The sequence below is a fragment of the Urocampus carinirostris genome, chromosome 3 (genome assembly GCF_059441175.1).
Source record: "Urocampus carinirostris isolate Australia breed hairy pipefish chromosome 3, RoL_Ucar_1.0, whole genome shotgun sequence".
Lineage (NCBI taxonomy): Eukaryota > Metazoa > Chordata > Actinopteri > Syngnathiformes > Syngnathidae > Urocampus > Urocampus carinirostris.
The window spans coordinates 38,911,749-38,925,201 of record NC_142351.1 but is presented as its reverse complement, the minus strand read 5'-3'; the positions used below and the strand labels follow the sequence as shown (position 1 = coordinate 38,925,201).

General features: G+C 38.1%; 1 protein-coding gene across 2 annotated transcripts; it reads right to left on the bottom strand.

The window, feature by feature from the left end:
* Positions 1–421: 421 nt before the first annotated feature.
* Positions 422–12,878, bottom strand: LOC148369643 (vesicle transport protein SFT2B-like). Of its 2 annotated transcripts, XM_088329995.1 has the most exons (9): positions 12,743–12,878; positions 12,562–12,661; positions 10,623–10,712; positions 7,805–7,890; positions 7,648–7,729; positions 6,504–6,539; positions 3,282–3,340; positions 814–843; positions 594–726 (listed from the first exon to the last, which is right to left on the bottom strand). In XM_088329995.1, the coding sequence occupies exons 2-9, from the start codon at positions 12,631–12,633 to the stop codon at positions 690–692; spliced, it is 492 nt and encodes a 163-aa protein (XP_088186121.1). In that variant the 5' UTR covers positions 12,634–12,661; positions 12,743–12,878; the 3' UTR covers positions 594–689. The 2 variants fall into 2 exon arrangements, with proteins under 2 accessions (XP_088186120.1, XP_088186121.1); XM_088329994.1 differs by lacking the exon at positions 3,282–3,340 and having other exon boundaries at positions 422–726.
* Positions 12,879–13,453: the final 575 nt, after the last annotated feature.

Sequence of the window (13,453 nt, the reverse complement as noted above, 5' to 3'; positions counted from 1 at the left end):
CCAGGACACGTTGGAGAGACTATGTCTCTCGGCTGGCTTGGGAACGGCTCGGGGTCCCGTTGGATGAGCTGGAGGAGGTGGCTGGGGATAGGGACGTCTGGGCTTCCCTTATAAGGCTGCTGCCCCCGCGACCCGACCTCGGATAAGCGAAAGACAATGGATGGATGGATGGATGGATGGAATTAAAAAAAAAAAAAAAAAAGCATTTTTGAGGGGGGCATCGCTACTTCGTGGTTCCACGTTCGCGGGTTTAGAGCCTCTCAGGTCTAAAAAATAATAATAATAAAATAAAATAATAATAAATAAATTAAAAAAAAACATATATATATATATATATATATATATATATATATATATATATATATATATATATATATATATATTTATTTTTTTTTAAGCATTTTTGAAGGGGCGTCGCTACTTTGCGGATTTTCTCTTTTTGCGGGTGGTTTTGGTCCCAATTAACCGCGATAACCAAGGGATTACTTTATAATTTCACCCAATAAGTCATAGATTTTATGGCATATCATCTAAAATATGTATTTTTTTAATAAAAAGAAAATCATGAAACAATAAATAATATAAATGCGCAGAGGAGCGATAGTGAGCCCATTAAATACAGAACATTTGCACTCCATCTCCATGGTAACCGTATCCGACACCTGGCCCCGAAGACTTTTTGGATGTTTTTACAAACAAAGGGAACAGCATTTGAGGATGCCCTCCCTGAAACATGCAAGAAAAAGGCATTTCACTTTTACATTCTGAACAGAATTTGTTGATGATGTATGCATGAGCATTGCATTGTTTTACCTTGCAAATGGGATGTAGGAAAGGCCATACCTGGAGCAAAAAGCAGAGATTTCATGAATTGGGGGGCAGGGCCACAAAGAAAAAAGACTGATTGGTGGATTTGATCTTTTTTGTATTTGCCGATACAGAGTCTCAATCCAATAAGAAAAAAGATATAGTACTCCCTTGCTAGTATGCGGTTACTTTAACGTTCTGCTACTTCACAGATTTGCATCGTGTATTCTGCATTCTTATTGGCTAAGCAGTCTCCCCGCTTATTATTTTTTGACATTACATAAGTTTTTTGTAAAAATAAATAAAAGAAATAACATTCATACATTACTTTTATTTGTGAAACAAACGCTTGAGCCTGTAAAACAAAGTTTGTTCTTTGATTTCAGTGCATTATAGAATATTTAATTTTGTAAAAATGGGAAAAAAAATAGAGGTTTCTACTGCACAGATTATGCACACCACGGATTCTTTTTCGAACGTAACTCCTGCAAAACATGAGGGATTACTGCATTAATTTATTCTAATCCGCATTTCTGAATCAATAAAATACAATACAATATGTAAACTTTTACATGAATATTGTTTCATTGTACAAACACACCATTTCACCAAATACTTGCAGTGAAAGAAGTAATTTATTATGCCCCTTTATTAAACACATTTGATATGCATTTAAACAATTGAAAGTATTTTGAAAGACATTTCATACTTTATATATAGCGTGTATAAATAGAAAAAAAAACGCATATGAAGAAGAATGATGGTTTAGTAAAATCATATTTACATTTTGTGAATATTGTTGCAGTACAAATTATTGCTCTGTTAAAAAAATGTTTTTTTGGAGGGGGTGTGGATAAGAGTTGCACTAGAACAACAACAATTTTTGATATATACCGTAAATTCCGGACTATAAGCCGCTACTTTTTTTCCCAAACGTTCAACCCAGCGGCTTATTCAGTGATGCGGCCAATTTATGTGATTTTCTAACGGCCGCCAGCGGCGCTCGAGTACAAAAGGTAAGATTTAGACCGGTGGAATATATGCGCAGAGGAAGACTGCAACTTCTTGGCTTGTGCACAAATTAAATTAGCGTAAACATACCCTCAACATGCAAAATGCAAAAAGAAAGGCACATGACGCAGCTTTCAAGCTAAAAGCAATCGAGCAGTCCGATAAAGAAGGAAACAGAGCTACTGCACGTAAACTTTACCAGACCCGTTTACTGTGTTGCGAGCGTGTTGCTAGCGTGTTTTGGAATAAGGGAGCGTGGGACGACGTCTATATGACAAAGTTTCTTTCTGACGCTGAGGAAAACGACTTTGATGGCTTCAGTTCTAAGGAGGAAGATGAGGACGGTTAACCGTGATTTTTACAAGTAAGGTATGTTTTTTTAACAGACCCGTTTACTGTGTTGCGACTGTGTTGCTAGCGTGTTGCTACCTGTCACAGGCACCGTTTGGGATGAAAGTTATATTATTATCAAAGCCTTGAAAACTCTCTCGGTGTACCGTCCTTCTTTGTAAATATGTCTAACCATGTATAATATGTATTTGCAACTATATATTTTTGTAATGTATTTATTTGTATTTATTTTAGAAACTTATTCTGATATGTTTTGCACGGGCGAATGAGAAAGAAGGGGCCGAGCAAACGCGGGCTGACGGGAAGTGGAGTAAAGGTGAGACGTGTTTGTGGAAACCGCGGCGGACAATAGTGGATATATACATTTTCCCACCCTTACTTTTGGAAATATACACTTTTTTTCATTGGATTACTTTCAACAGGACCCGGACTCTGCAGGTCTGCATCAAACCTTAAGTACCGGTATCATTTTATGTTCATTTTGCCGGCTGTGATTTTTAGACTGTGTACTTTAATGAAGGACATTCAGTTTCAGTCGCGGGACTTAAAGTCGGGCTAGGGTTAATTTAGTGTTTGTGTTACATTTTTCAATGTGGGCGCATGCGGCTTATATACAGTTGCGGATTGTGTAAGTACAATATCGGTTTTCAACTTAAAATGTGGTGGGTACGGCTTATAATCAGGTGCGCTCTGTAGTCCGGAATCTACGGTAGTTCTTTGATACCTTTTTGTTCGACAAGCTGGTTAAAAAAGCCTGATGGGCTAAATGTGGACTTAGTTTGACGACCCCTGGGTTTTTCCTTTAATTTTCCAATGAATTGCTTATGTATACGCAATTAAGTGATCCTATTGCTTGATAGTGTTCCTCCAATTGTTGCCACAAATATTATGGGACTTGTAGTACAGAGACAAATGATACACGTCAACTCAGGTCAACGCGCTAAAAAAATCTTCATATGTATTGGTTGACTCTAGGACATTTACCTTTTATTTTTTTTCCCCATGCCACAATTGTATCTATCCAAATATAGTTGATGTTTGGACTGCCTCATTGCTGTAACACTGGATTTAAATTTCAACCCCACCCCGACATGAGTGCACCGAAAACCTACCAACCGAACGCCACAACCTGCAAGACACAGAACAGCAGTGCAAGGCCGTTGTTCATCCACTAGAGGAAAACAGATATTTATATATCATAGATTTGAAATTGTGTAAAATCCATGAGAATGTATACTACCGTTCAAAATTTGAGTCGCTTAGAAATAATCTTATTTTTGAAGGAAAAATCACATTTTTTTTTCAATTATTATTATTGGTCCATCTAAATGCCGTGACTTGTTCTCAAAAACTGCTCTGAACATTGACAAATGTAATATCAGCCAGAGTGACTCAGTCAAAAAATTAGGTGTCACATTTGACCCCAATATGTCCCTTCAAACACACGTGAAGAATATTTCTAGATCAGCTTTCTTCCATCTTGGAACCATTGCTAAAATTCGTCCTATGCTGTCTTAGTCAGATACGGAGATTATAATTTACGCGTTTGTTACTTCCCGTCTCGATTACTGTAATGCGCTAAATCTATCACTTTTGAGAACTGTTATGCACTCTACCGTAAAGCTTATTATGCAGAAATAAGCTTTACGGTAGAGTGCATAACAGTTTCAATACGAGCGATTTGAATAGAAAAAGGCAAAATAAACATGTTACCTGCTCAAAAGTGATTTGTATACGGCGTGCATTACCGTTCGATTACATTCACAACATATACAAAGACGGAATGGTTTAAGTTGTATTACATTCCCAACAAATGCAAGACGAAGTGGTTTTGGTTATATGTCCGCCATTAAATTCCCTAAAAGTGATATAAAAGTTAGATAAAACGAGGTAAAAGTGGTTTTAGTAGCGAGGGGATGCAAATCTCGGCAAGGATGCATTTCTCGGCATTACGCCGGCTCGGCAGCTTTTATACCCGTGGTCCACACGAGAAAATGACGCGGAAATGATGCGATGAGGAAGCGGAACAGTCCTCGGCGTCTGTTTTGCGGGCATACCACCAATGAACAGCGGGTTGGCCAATTTTGCGCATTTTCCATCGCAGGCAACCACGGGCAAAAAAAAAACGCAAAATTTTACCCGCGATACAGACGCAAACGGCTGTGTGACCGGGCCCTAAGATGTGATTTTGAGGTTCCGTTGGTATCATGCAAAATCATGCATGGACTTGCTCCTTCATATCTTTTAGATTTAATTTCCCCCTATGTTCCGGTCCGGAGCCTTTGCTCTGAAAATGCTGGTCTACTAGTGATCCCAGGAGCCAAGAACAGATCCGCAGTTTCAAGAGCGTTCTCCATTCGGGCCACGGTGCTGTGGAATGCTCTTCCCCCAGAAATTTGATCTGCAACCTCAGTGGAAATGTTTGAATCTAAGCTTAAAACACACTTCTATTCTACAGCAGTAGCTCAGGAGGTAGAGCGGCAGTAGCTCAGGAGGTAGAGCGATCGTTTTAGGATTAAGGGATCCCAGTTCGAATCCCGGCTTGTCCGTGTTACATGCTGAAGTGTCCTTGGGTAAGACACTGAACCCCCAATAAGCAGGTTAGCGCCTTAAATGGCTGCACAGATCACGGCCGCTATTAGGAAATGTGAAGCACAATGTAAAGCGCTTTGGGAAGTCATAGACTTGAAAAGCGCTATATAAATGCAGATCATTTCATTAATTTCATTTCATTACAGTGGCTTGCGAAACTATTTTGCCCCCTTGAACTCTGTGACCTTTTTCCACATTTCAGACTTCAAACATAAAGCTATAAAACTAATTTCTTGTAAAGCATCAACAATAAATGGGACACAATCATGAAGTGGAACATACTTTATTGGATATTTTAAACTTTTTTAACAAACAAAAAACAAAAAAAGTGGGTTTTTGGGGGCATTATTGCGTGTTTTGGAGTATGTAAATATTTTACACTGTTGGATTTACTACTCACGGATGTATGAGGACCATGGTTGCGTATTATTATTGAATGTGATGGCTGCAAGACGAACTTGGTGAGCTACCCCAGCTTTATAAGTTCCCAGTATCTTCCCAGTATATGTTATAGACTGATCTTGATGTTTCTGTGATGAGTCTATTTTTAAATCCAATTCAATTAAATTCAAAGTGTTTAATGTCATATGCACAGTAAGAACCACATGTACATGCACAATGAAATTCTTACTTTGCTGTCCACACAGTTACCAGCGAAAAAGAAAATAGAAACTAAGAAATGGTTGGCATTTCTTGAATCCCTAGAGTTTAACCTTCCTAATGATATATGGAATGACACATTTGAGTTATTGGTGACATCTAACAGACACCGTGTTCGTACGTGTCTGAGACAAGTCTTTGCTTCTTAGCGAGCCGTCTGAATGTTAAAGGGTTAATAAGTTTGATTGAACTATATGACTGTTTTGTTGACGTTCCCACTGTAGCGTCTTATAGTCCCGTGCGCCTTATGTATGAAAAATATAGGACAAAAAAAACTATTATTGGGGGGTGTGCCTTATATCCCGGTGCGCCTTGTAGTCGAGAAAATACGCTAATTGAAAATCTCCTACAACTACTAGTCCCTTCAGAGAACAACACAAACGGGCTACAACCAGAGTAGAAAGTTACAGGAAGACTATAAAATGAGTCTCCAGTTTGAGAAAAAGACGCCATACCTGTCCTTAACTAGCAACTTGGTTAAATAGTACCCTCAAAACACAGGTCATCATCTCCAGTTGAGAGGCAACTCTAAGATGCTGGCTTTCAAGGCAGAGTGGCAATGAAAAAGCCATATCTGAGACTAGCAAACAAACGGAAGAGATTAATATGGGCACAAGGATGCAGAAATTAGAGCTAATTTCATAAATAAATGCGAGTTCTTACATGGAAAACGCAAAGTTGTCTGAATGACCCTTAAAATTTGATTGGTAGTGTACATTTTTTTTGGTTTGGTTTGAACAAATTTATTTACACTAAAAACAGAAAACAATCATGACAATCTCAACAGCAATTAAGCACATTCATCCTAAAAAGCAGTAACCATTTGCCTAGAAACTTTGACATGGCAATTATCTGGCTGTAATTTTTAAACCATGATACTGCACATTTTACTCATGGTTATCAAACTCTCAAAAAACATTATTCAATATTATTTCTCCAAGACGATTTAACAACTTCGTAAAGGCTATTTTTTGCCTGTTTGCATTAGCCGAGCCTTTAATAAATATGTTAAATACACCTAACACAATCAAAGTAATAATAATGTGTGTCCTGTTTGTCAAACAATTAGATGATTTTCTTACCCAAAGAGCCGAACACAATGTCAGTGTCAGAAACACCTGCAGAAAAAAACAGTATACAGTGAGATAACAGTACTTCTTTATGTTCCGTTTAGAATTAGCTTACTAAAACATTTTTTACCCATCTGAGGTAATGGAATTTATTTTAATACATTCTGACGCATGCAAAGAATTCCCAAAATATGATGAAATTATCTACCTAAGCAACCATAAAGACCCTAGTCATGTCAAGTCAAGTCATGTTTATTTGTATAGCTCTTAATCAGGTAATATTAAAATGTGTAGGGTACCTGAACACCCATCCATCCATAATCTGCACGCCTTATCCACAGTAGGGTCGTGGGGGTGCTGGAGCCCATCCCAGCTATTTTCGGGCAGTGGGCAGGGGAGACCCTGAACAGGTTGCCAGACAGTCGCAGGGCACACAGAGACAGACAACTCACTCATTCACACGTACGGACAATTTGGACCGGCCAATCAACTTGACATGCATGGTGTTGGAATATGGGAGGAACTCTTGAGTGCCCCGAGGAAACCCACGCAAGCACAGGGAGAACATGAAAAATTATGCAAACAAAAGAGAAGGCTGGTAGCTGGATTTGATTCCATGACCTCGGAACTGTGCCGCAGACATGCTAACCTCTCACCCGCTGTGCCGCCTGCTACCTGAACAATGATAATTACTTTAATGTGCAGATAATTAAGAGGAAACAAGACAAAAATGTAAAACAATTATTGTACCTTTGAGCAGCAATTTGATGGCATACTCTGGTTCATACGTTGCAATCATTTTCTTTTTTCAACTCAATTATTGTTCTCACTTATTACTAACTTTCTTGGGACCCATTTTTTTGGCTAAAAAGGGCAATAAATCATAACAAATTCTCAGCACGTGTTGTCCGACGGATAATCAAGCAAAATCATGCTCGCTGACCGGAAGAGGTTAGCCAAGATGGTTGCTCATCTAACTCGGCCACGATATTTGGGTTTGTTTAAGTTGCGATTTTTCATTTGAATACCGAAGCAAAATTGTTAGAATTTTTAAGCCGAATAAAGATTTGTTCATAAACACAGTTCTCTGAGGACCAAGTATCACTGTAATTATATTGAACGAAAAATGATGATGACAGCATTAAATTAAACTTACCACCATCATAATTGTAGCCAGTGCTCGTTCTTTGGCGCACATGGTCTTTAACTGTCTGCACGGTCCAATCAGGAACATGGTGCTGAAAGAACAACATCGACACGCATCTTGTACACCATTACAAAAAAAATAAGGGTTGTAGGATAGTTAAGTGTACCTGGCCAAAGCACAGATGTTTCCGAGGCTGTATAGAAATGCGAAAACGGTAAGCCCAAAAAAAGGTAACCACAGCATAGTTGTGCCCTGAAACAAACACACTGTCACCGGGGAAACAGAAGCATGGATCATAGAAGCTCTTTTATTAGCCAAAACAAAAACAAACTATGCCACAAGAGCCACATACAAATTACTACCATTCATTTTTCTTCTTTCGCTGCACTCCCACATTTCTCCAAAAGATGCCGCTCTCAGACCACATTGGAAGTTGTTAGGAGTACACCATCTGTTCGCAGCTACGCGATTGGTGATCGGAACCACAGTGAGGCTCTTGAGCATGCTCAGACCCAACTATGCAACTGAAATGGATAGTTTACCTTCAAAGCTTCTTTTTTTACTTTCAATCTCAACCGGTTTAAGTTAACATTTAAAACATTCATTGAAAATTAGCAGACCAAAGTAGATCAAAAGCACACTGAACAGAGTGGAGCGGTGAGAGAACAATCATGACAGTAATTAAAAGCTGTGATGCTTGTAACTTTAAATAAATCTTGTACAAGTCCTAAATCTTTGATGACATGCAAACCTGGTCCACATTGGTGGGGTACAAAAAGCTCAAAAATGAGTTGAGCTTGTTTGTTTAGAAATACATTTTGCAAATCCAATACAACTATGTCGAATCTTTAAAAAGCACAAGCCAATTAACTCACAACTTAGGCCAGTCTCCAAACACTAAACAAGGAAGTTTGATCACATTAACCCGATTTTAGCTAACCTGCATTGGCTCCCTGTTAGCGTAAGATGTGATTTTAAGGTTCTGTTGGTAGTATACCAAATAATGCATGGACTTGCTCCCTCATATCTTTCAGATTTAATTTCCCCCTATGTTCCAGTCCGGAGACTTTGCTCTGAAAATGCTGGTTAACAAGTGATCCCAGGAGCAAGAAAAGATCCGCAGGATCAAGAGCGATCTCCATTCGGGCCCTGGTGTTGTGGAATGCTCTTCCCCCTGAGATTTGATCTGCAACCTCAGTAGAACTGTTTAAATCTAGGCTTAAAACACACTTTTATTCTTTAGCATATAAATAACTTATATTTTATGTTGACAATATCGGTTTATTATTTATTATTGCAACATCCATTGCAGCCTGGTCATCCTGGAAGGGAGATTACCTCATGTGTGGTCCCTTCTCAAGGTTTCTTCATTTTCTTCATGTTGAGGTTTTTGAGTTTTTTCATGCCCTTATGTAGGTTTTAAATTAGGGTATGGTGTAATAATAGTCTGTAGTTTGCAATCATCTGTGGTCTGTGCAGCCCTTTGAGACTCTTTGTGATTAAGGACTATACAGTGGGACCTTGCTACTTCGCGCTTCGACGTTCGCGGATTCAGAGCTTCGCGGGCCTAAAAAATAATAATAATAAAGTAAAATAATTTAAAATAAATAAATAAATAAATAAATAAATAAATAAATATATATATATATATATATATATATATATATATATATATATATATATATATATATATTTTTTTTTTTTTAAGTATTTTCGAAGGGGCGTCGCTACTTCGTGGTTCCACGTTCGCTGGTTCAGAGCTTCGCAGGTCTAAATAATAATAAAATAAAATAATTTAAAAAAATAAAATAAAAATAAAAATTTTTAAAGCATTTTTGAAGGGGCATCGCTACTTCGTGGTTTCACGTTCGCGGGTTCAGAGCTTCGCAGGTCTAAATAATAATAAAATAAAATAATTTAAAAAAAAAAAATATTTAAAGCATTTTTGAAGGGGCATCGCTACTTCGTGGTTCCACGTTCGCGGGTTCAGAGCTTTGCAGGTCTAAAAAATAATAATGATTGAAATTTTTTTTATTTTTTTTTTGAAGGGGCGTCGCTGCTTCGCAGATTTTCACTTTTCGCGGGTGGTTTTGGTCCCCATTAACCGGGTCTAAAAAATAATAATAATATATATATTTATTATTTTTTTTTTTTTTTCAAGGTGCGCCGCTACTTCGCGGATTTTCACTTATCGCGGGTGGTTTTGGTCCCTATTAACCGCAATAACCGAGGTCCCACTGTACAGATAAACATGACTTGACTATCTTGTAAATATTTTTTCCAATTTATCCTAACATTTGTTTTATCTTACTTTTCTTTAGGTCTTTATTACATTTTTAACCTGGATGTGACCAGGGCTTGAATAAGTGGAAGGTGAAGGCAGATAAGTGGAATCCATCAAATACTGATGTTGGAAAGCAGCTAAATTTCCTACGACCCATTAATGGGTTTTGTACGTTCAATGGGCTCAGCTGCCCTCATCTGAAAAGCAACTTGCTATACGTAACTAACTTGAACTGTTAAATTCTAATCAACTTTGGTGTAATTCTTGTCAGGGCTGCACGATTAACCGAAATCGAATCAATATCGCGATGCGACGTAGTGCGATAGTGTAATCGCAAAACACTGTGTTTTTTTTTAAGGAATTCATAGATCCAGTTTGTCAATTGAGTGATGGAGTGTTTGGCCAAAAATAATTCGGAATCAGAAGCAGGTTTTATTGGCACCAACCAAGAAAGGCGAGGCAAAGTTTTTACTGTGATTCTCAATATTTCAAAACCAACTTCGAGACACTATCGGCAGATGCTGACAATCAAATCAATAAATCATTTTTTTCCCCTGAATGGCTCTGTGCCATTTTCTTGAAACCAATGGGGCTCGCGAGTCAAAAAGTTTGCCCACCTCTGCCCAGGGTGTCCAAACTCATTTCAGAGTACCCCTACTTTAGAAGTGTCTTACAAGACAACACAGGCACATTCACTCACCAAAATGGAGCATAATAACCCAAAAATGAAGCAGAAAAAGAAGCCTCTCATCCTTGTTCCCCATGACAGTGTCGACTCCTGATTGGCTCTCTGGAAGAATGACATCTTCAATCAGTTTGATTGAATAGAAAATATATACAAGTCCAAATAATTACTGCCGAACTCATTACTGCATTTTCAGCATCTCAAATAACTAATGCAGTGCCTGAGTGCTTGATGCGGCACCTTAAAGCCAGAAAAACACGTTAGGTTAATTCAATGTTTGCAGATTCTAAATTAAATACCTGTTTTTTAGCTTGCGTGTGTGTAAATGTTTATTTGTTTTTAGTCATGTGTTTATTGAGTGATTGAACAAGCTCTCAAGACTGGTCAGGAGAAACGGGCGTAAATTTAGCTGCTAAAAACAACCAATCTGACATTTTGAGATCATAAGCAGTGCAGGGTAAAGGATGATGTAGGATTTTGTTTTGTTTTTCTTTATATAATTTTGTTTGCAAAAAAAAATAAACCCAGGCGTGTGTGTGTGTGTGTGTGTTTGTGTGTGTACTATTTTTTCCCTTCGGATTTTGGATTGTTTTTATCATTACATCAAACATTCTGAGGCTACAAATGTGTCCAATTGATGTATGTAATCTAACATTTGGACGGTGAACCCCCGTAATATATGAACCCCATCTTACTACATTTTGATTTTACCGTGTAGAACAAGATGTTTTTTCTGTCCCTCTCTAGAGCATTTTCGCCACTCTACGACATCAACATCAAATTATTTTCATGGGCCGAAAAAAACTGTGTTCATGTGTATGACAAATTATTCATTGTCCTACTGCTGTAACAAAAGAAATGTCCCCATTATGGGACGAATAAAGGATTATCTTATGTTATGTTATCTTATGTCTCCAAGATGCCTGTCTGTTATTAGTAGATGTTATATAAAATGCCGGTCTGCTATTTATTTGCATCAAGTTATCTTGGAAATACAAATATGCCATTGGCTAAACTCCTTCCCACAATCCTCCTCTCTTTCTTCCTTATTTCAGAGTCTTGTTTACTCTGTTGAAACTTTGCGAGCCTGCAATACGATACTTTATTTTTTGTAGTGTATTTGTTTGCTATTGGACCAAGGCTTGCAGTGATGCTCTGGAGAGAAGCAAAGATATGATAACTGTGGGAAAGAAACTTACAGTTATCACGAAATATAAAGAAGGCTCAAGGCGTGTAGCCCTCATTAAGGAATATGGCTGCAACCAATAGTTGATCAGAATAATTATTTAAATCAGAGAGGCCAATAAAGCGACAGTGTATTGTAAGGCCACGAAAATCATAGAAAGTGTAAGTTTTAATATCCGTTTTATTTTGAATCCCCTGTATCCTCCCCACCCGGAACCCACCCGCTGTTCTAATTAACCAGCTTAAGTCACGTCGGACCATGGGTAAATACAATTAAAATTTTCTTCCACATGTACACTCATACACAATATTAATCATTTGCACGTCTATTATGCACAAGTGGTACTTACTATATACTAATTTGTAAAAAAAAATGTTTTTATCTGATTCCGGCGGTTTACAACCTATTGCAGTAGATTTATATTCCCCGCTATACGGTAAATTCACTTTGCGATGCCCACATGAGAACGTCGTATCCGGGGGGTTATTGTAATTGAGCGAGTATTAAGGTCTGTTTCGACGTCTTAGCTGTAAGAGGCTAGTCTAAAGTTTACTAGCATACATTTTTTGGGGTTCACAGAATAGTTAAGTAATTTCCATCTAGACAAGATGAACTCTGTGAAACATATGTTTGCAATGAAAACAACACAAGAAACTTTGTAACATATGAACACTATACAAAAAATGTGGAATATCATATTCAAGAGATTAAGTGTAAGTATTTATCAGCAGTTTAGCTAAAATGAGCAACCAAATAAATTGACATCACCTCCAGTACTCCACTCGCGTTCGTGTTATTGTCCTCATCTTCCCCGCTTAGCACCTTCTTTAGTTTATCCATGTAGTTGGAATCCTTCTAAAAACCAAAGCTATACAGAATTTTGTAGGGTCAAGTGCTGAATAAAAAAAATAATAAAAAGGCGAGAAAGACGACGTACTGTATACTGTACCTCGATGACCTCAAACAGGTGGCCAGCTTCCGCCTGCAATCCCGCTCACGACCACATACGTCGCTGTTTCCCCTTTGTCAATATCTACAGGTGGACATCTTCTGTCTGCGATGCCGCTTATGACCACCGGCGTCACTGTTTCCTTTTCAACAATATTCTAGCACAGGGGTGTCAAACTCATTTTAACTCGGGGGCCACACGATAGAACAAACATTCTGTCGGGGGCCAGACTATTAGATTAAAGAGAAAGAAAAAGAGAGATAAAGAAATAAGAGAAAGAGGGAGGGAAAAGGAGAGAGGGCGGGACAAAGAAAGAAAAAGAGAGAGAGAGGGAGAGAGCGTGAGAAACGAAAGATAGAGAGGGGAAAAGAAAGGGAGAGGAAAAAAGAAATCCAAAGAGAAATAGAAAGACAGAAGGAGAGAAAAGAAAGCGCGAAGTGTATGAAGAGAGAAAGACAAAAGAGATAAAAGGAAAAAAGGATGTTAGAGCAAAAGAGGTTAAAAGACACAGACAGAGAAAGAGACAAAGAGCCACAAAGGAAGAGAAAAAGAGAGACACAGAGAGTGAAAGAGACAGAGTGGGAGAAAAGGGGTGGAAAAGAAAGAAAGAGAGAGAGAAAGAGAAATAAATACAAGTACAGTGTCTTTGTGAGAGGCACCTGGCTTTGGCAACATCAAGTTGACATTTCAACCTGCAGCTTGTTTCTTGCT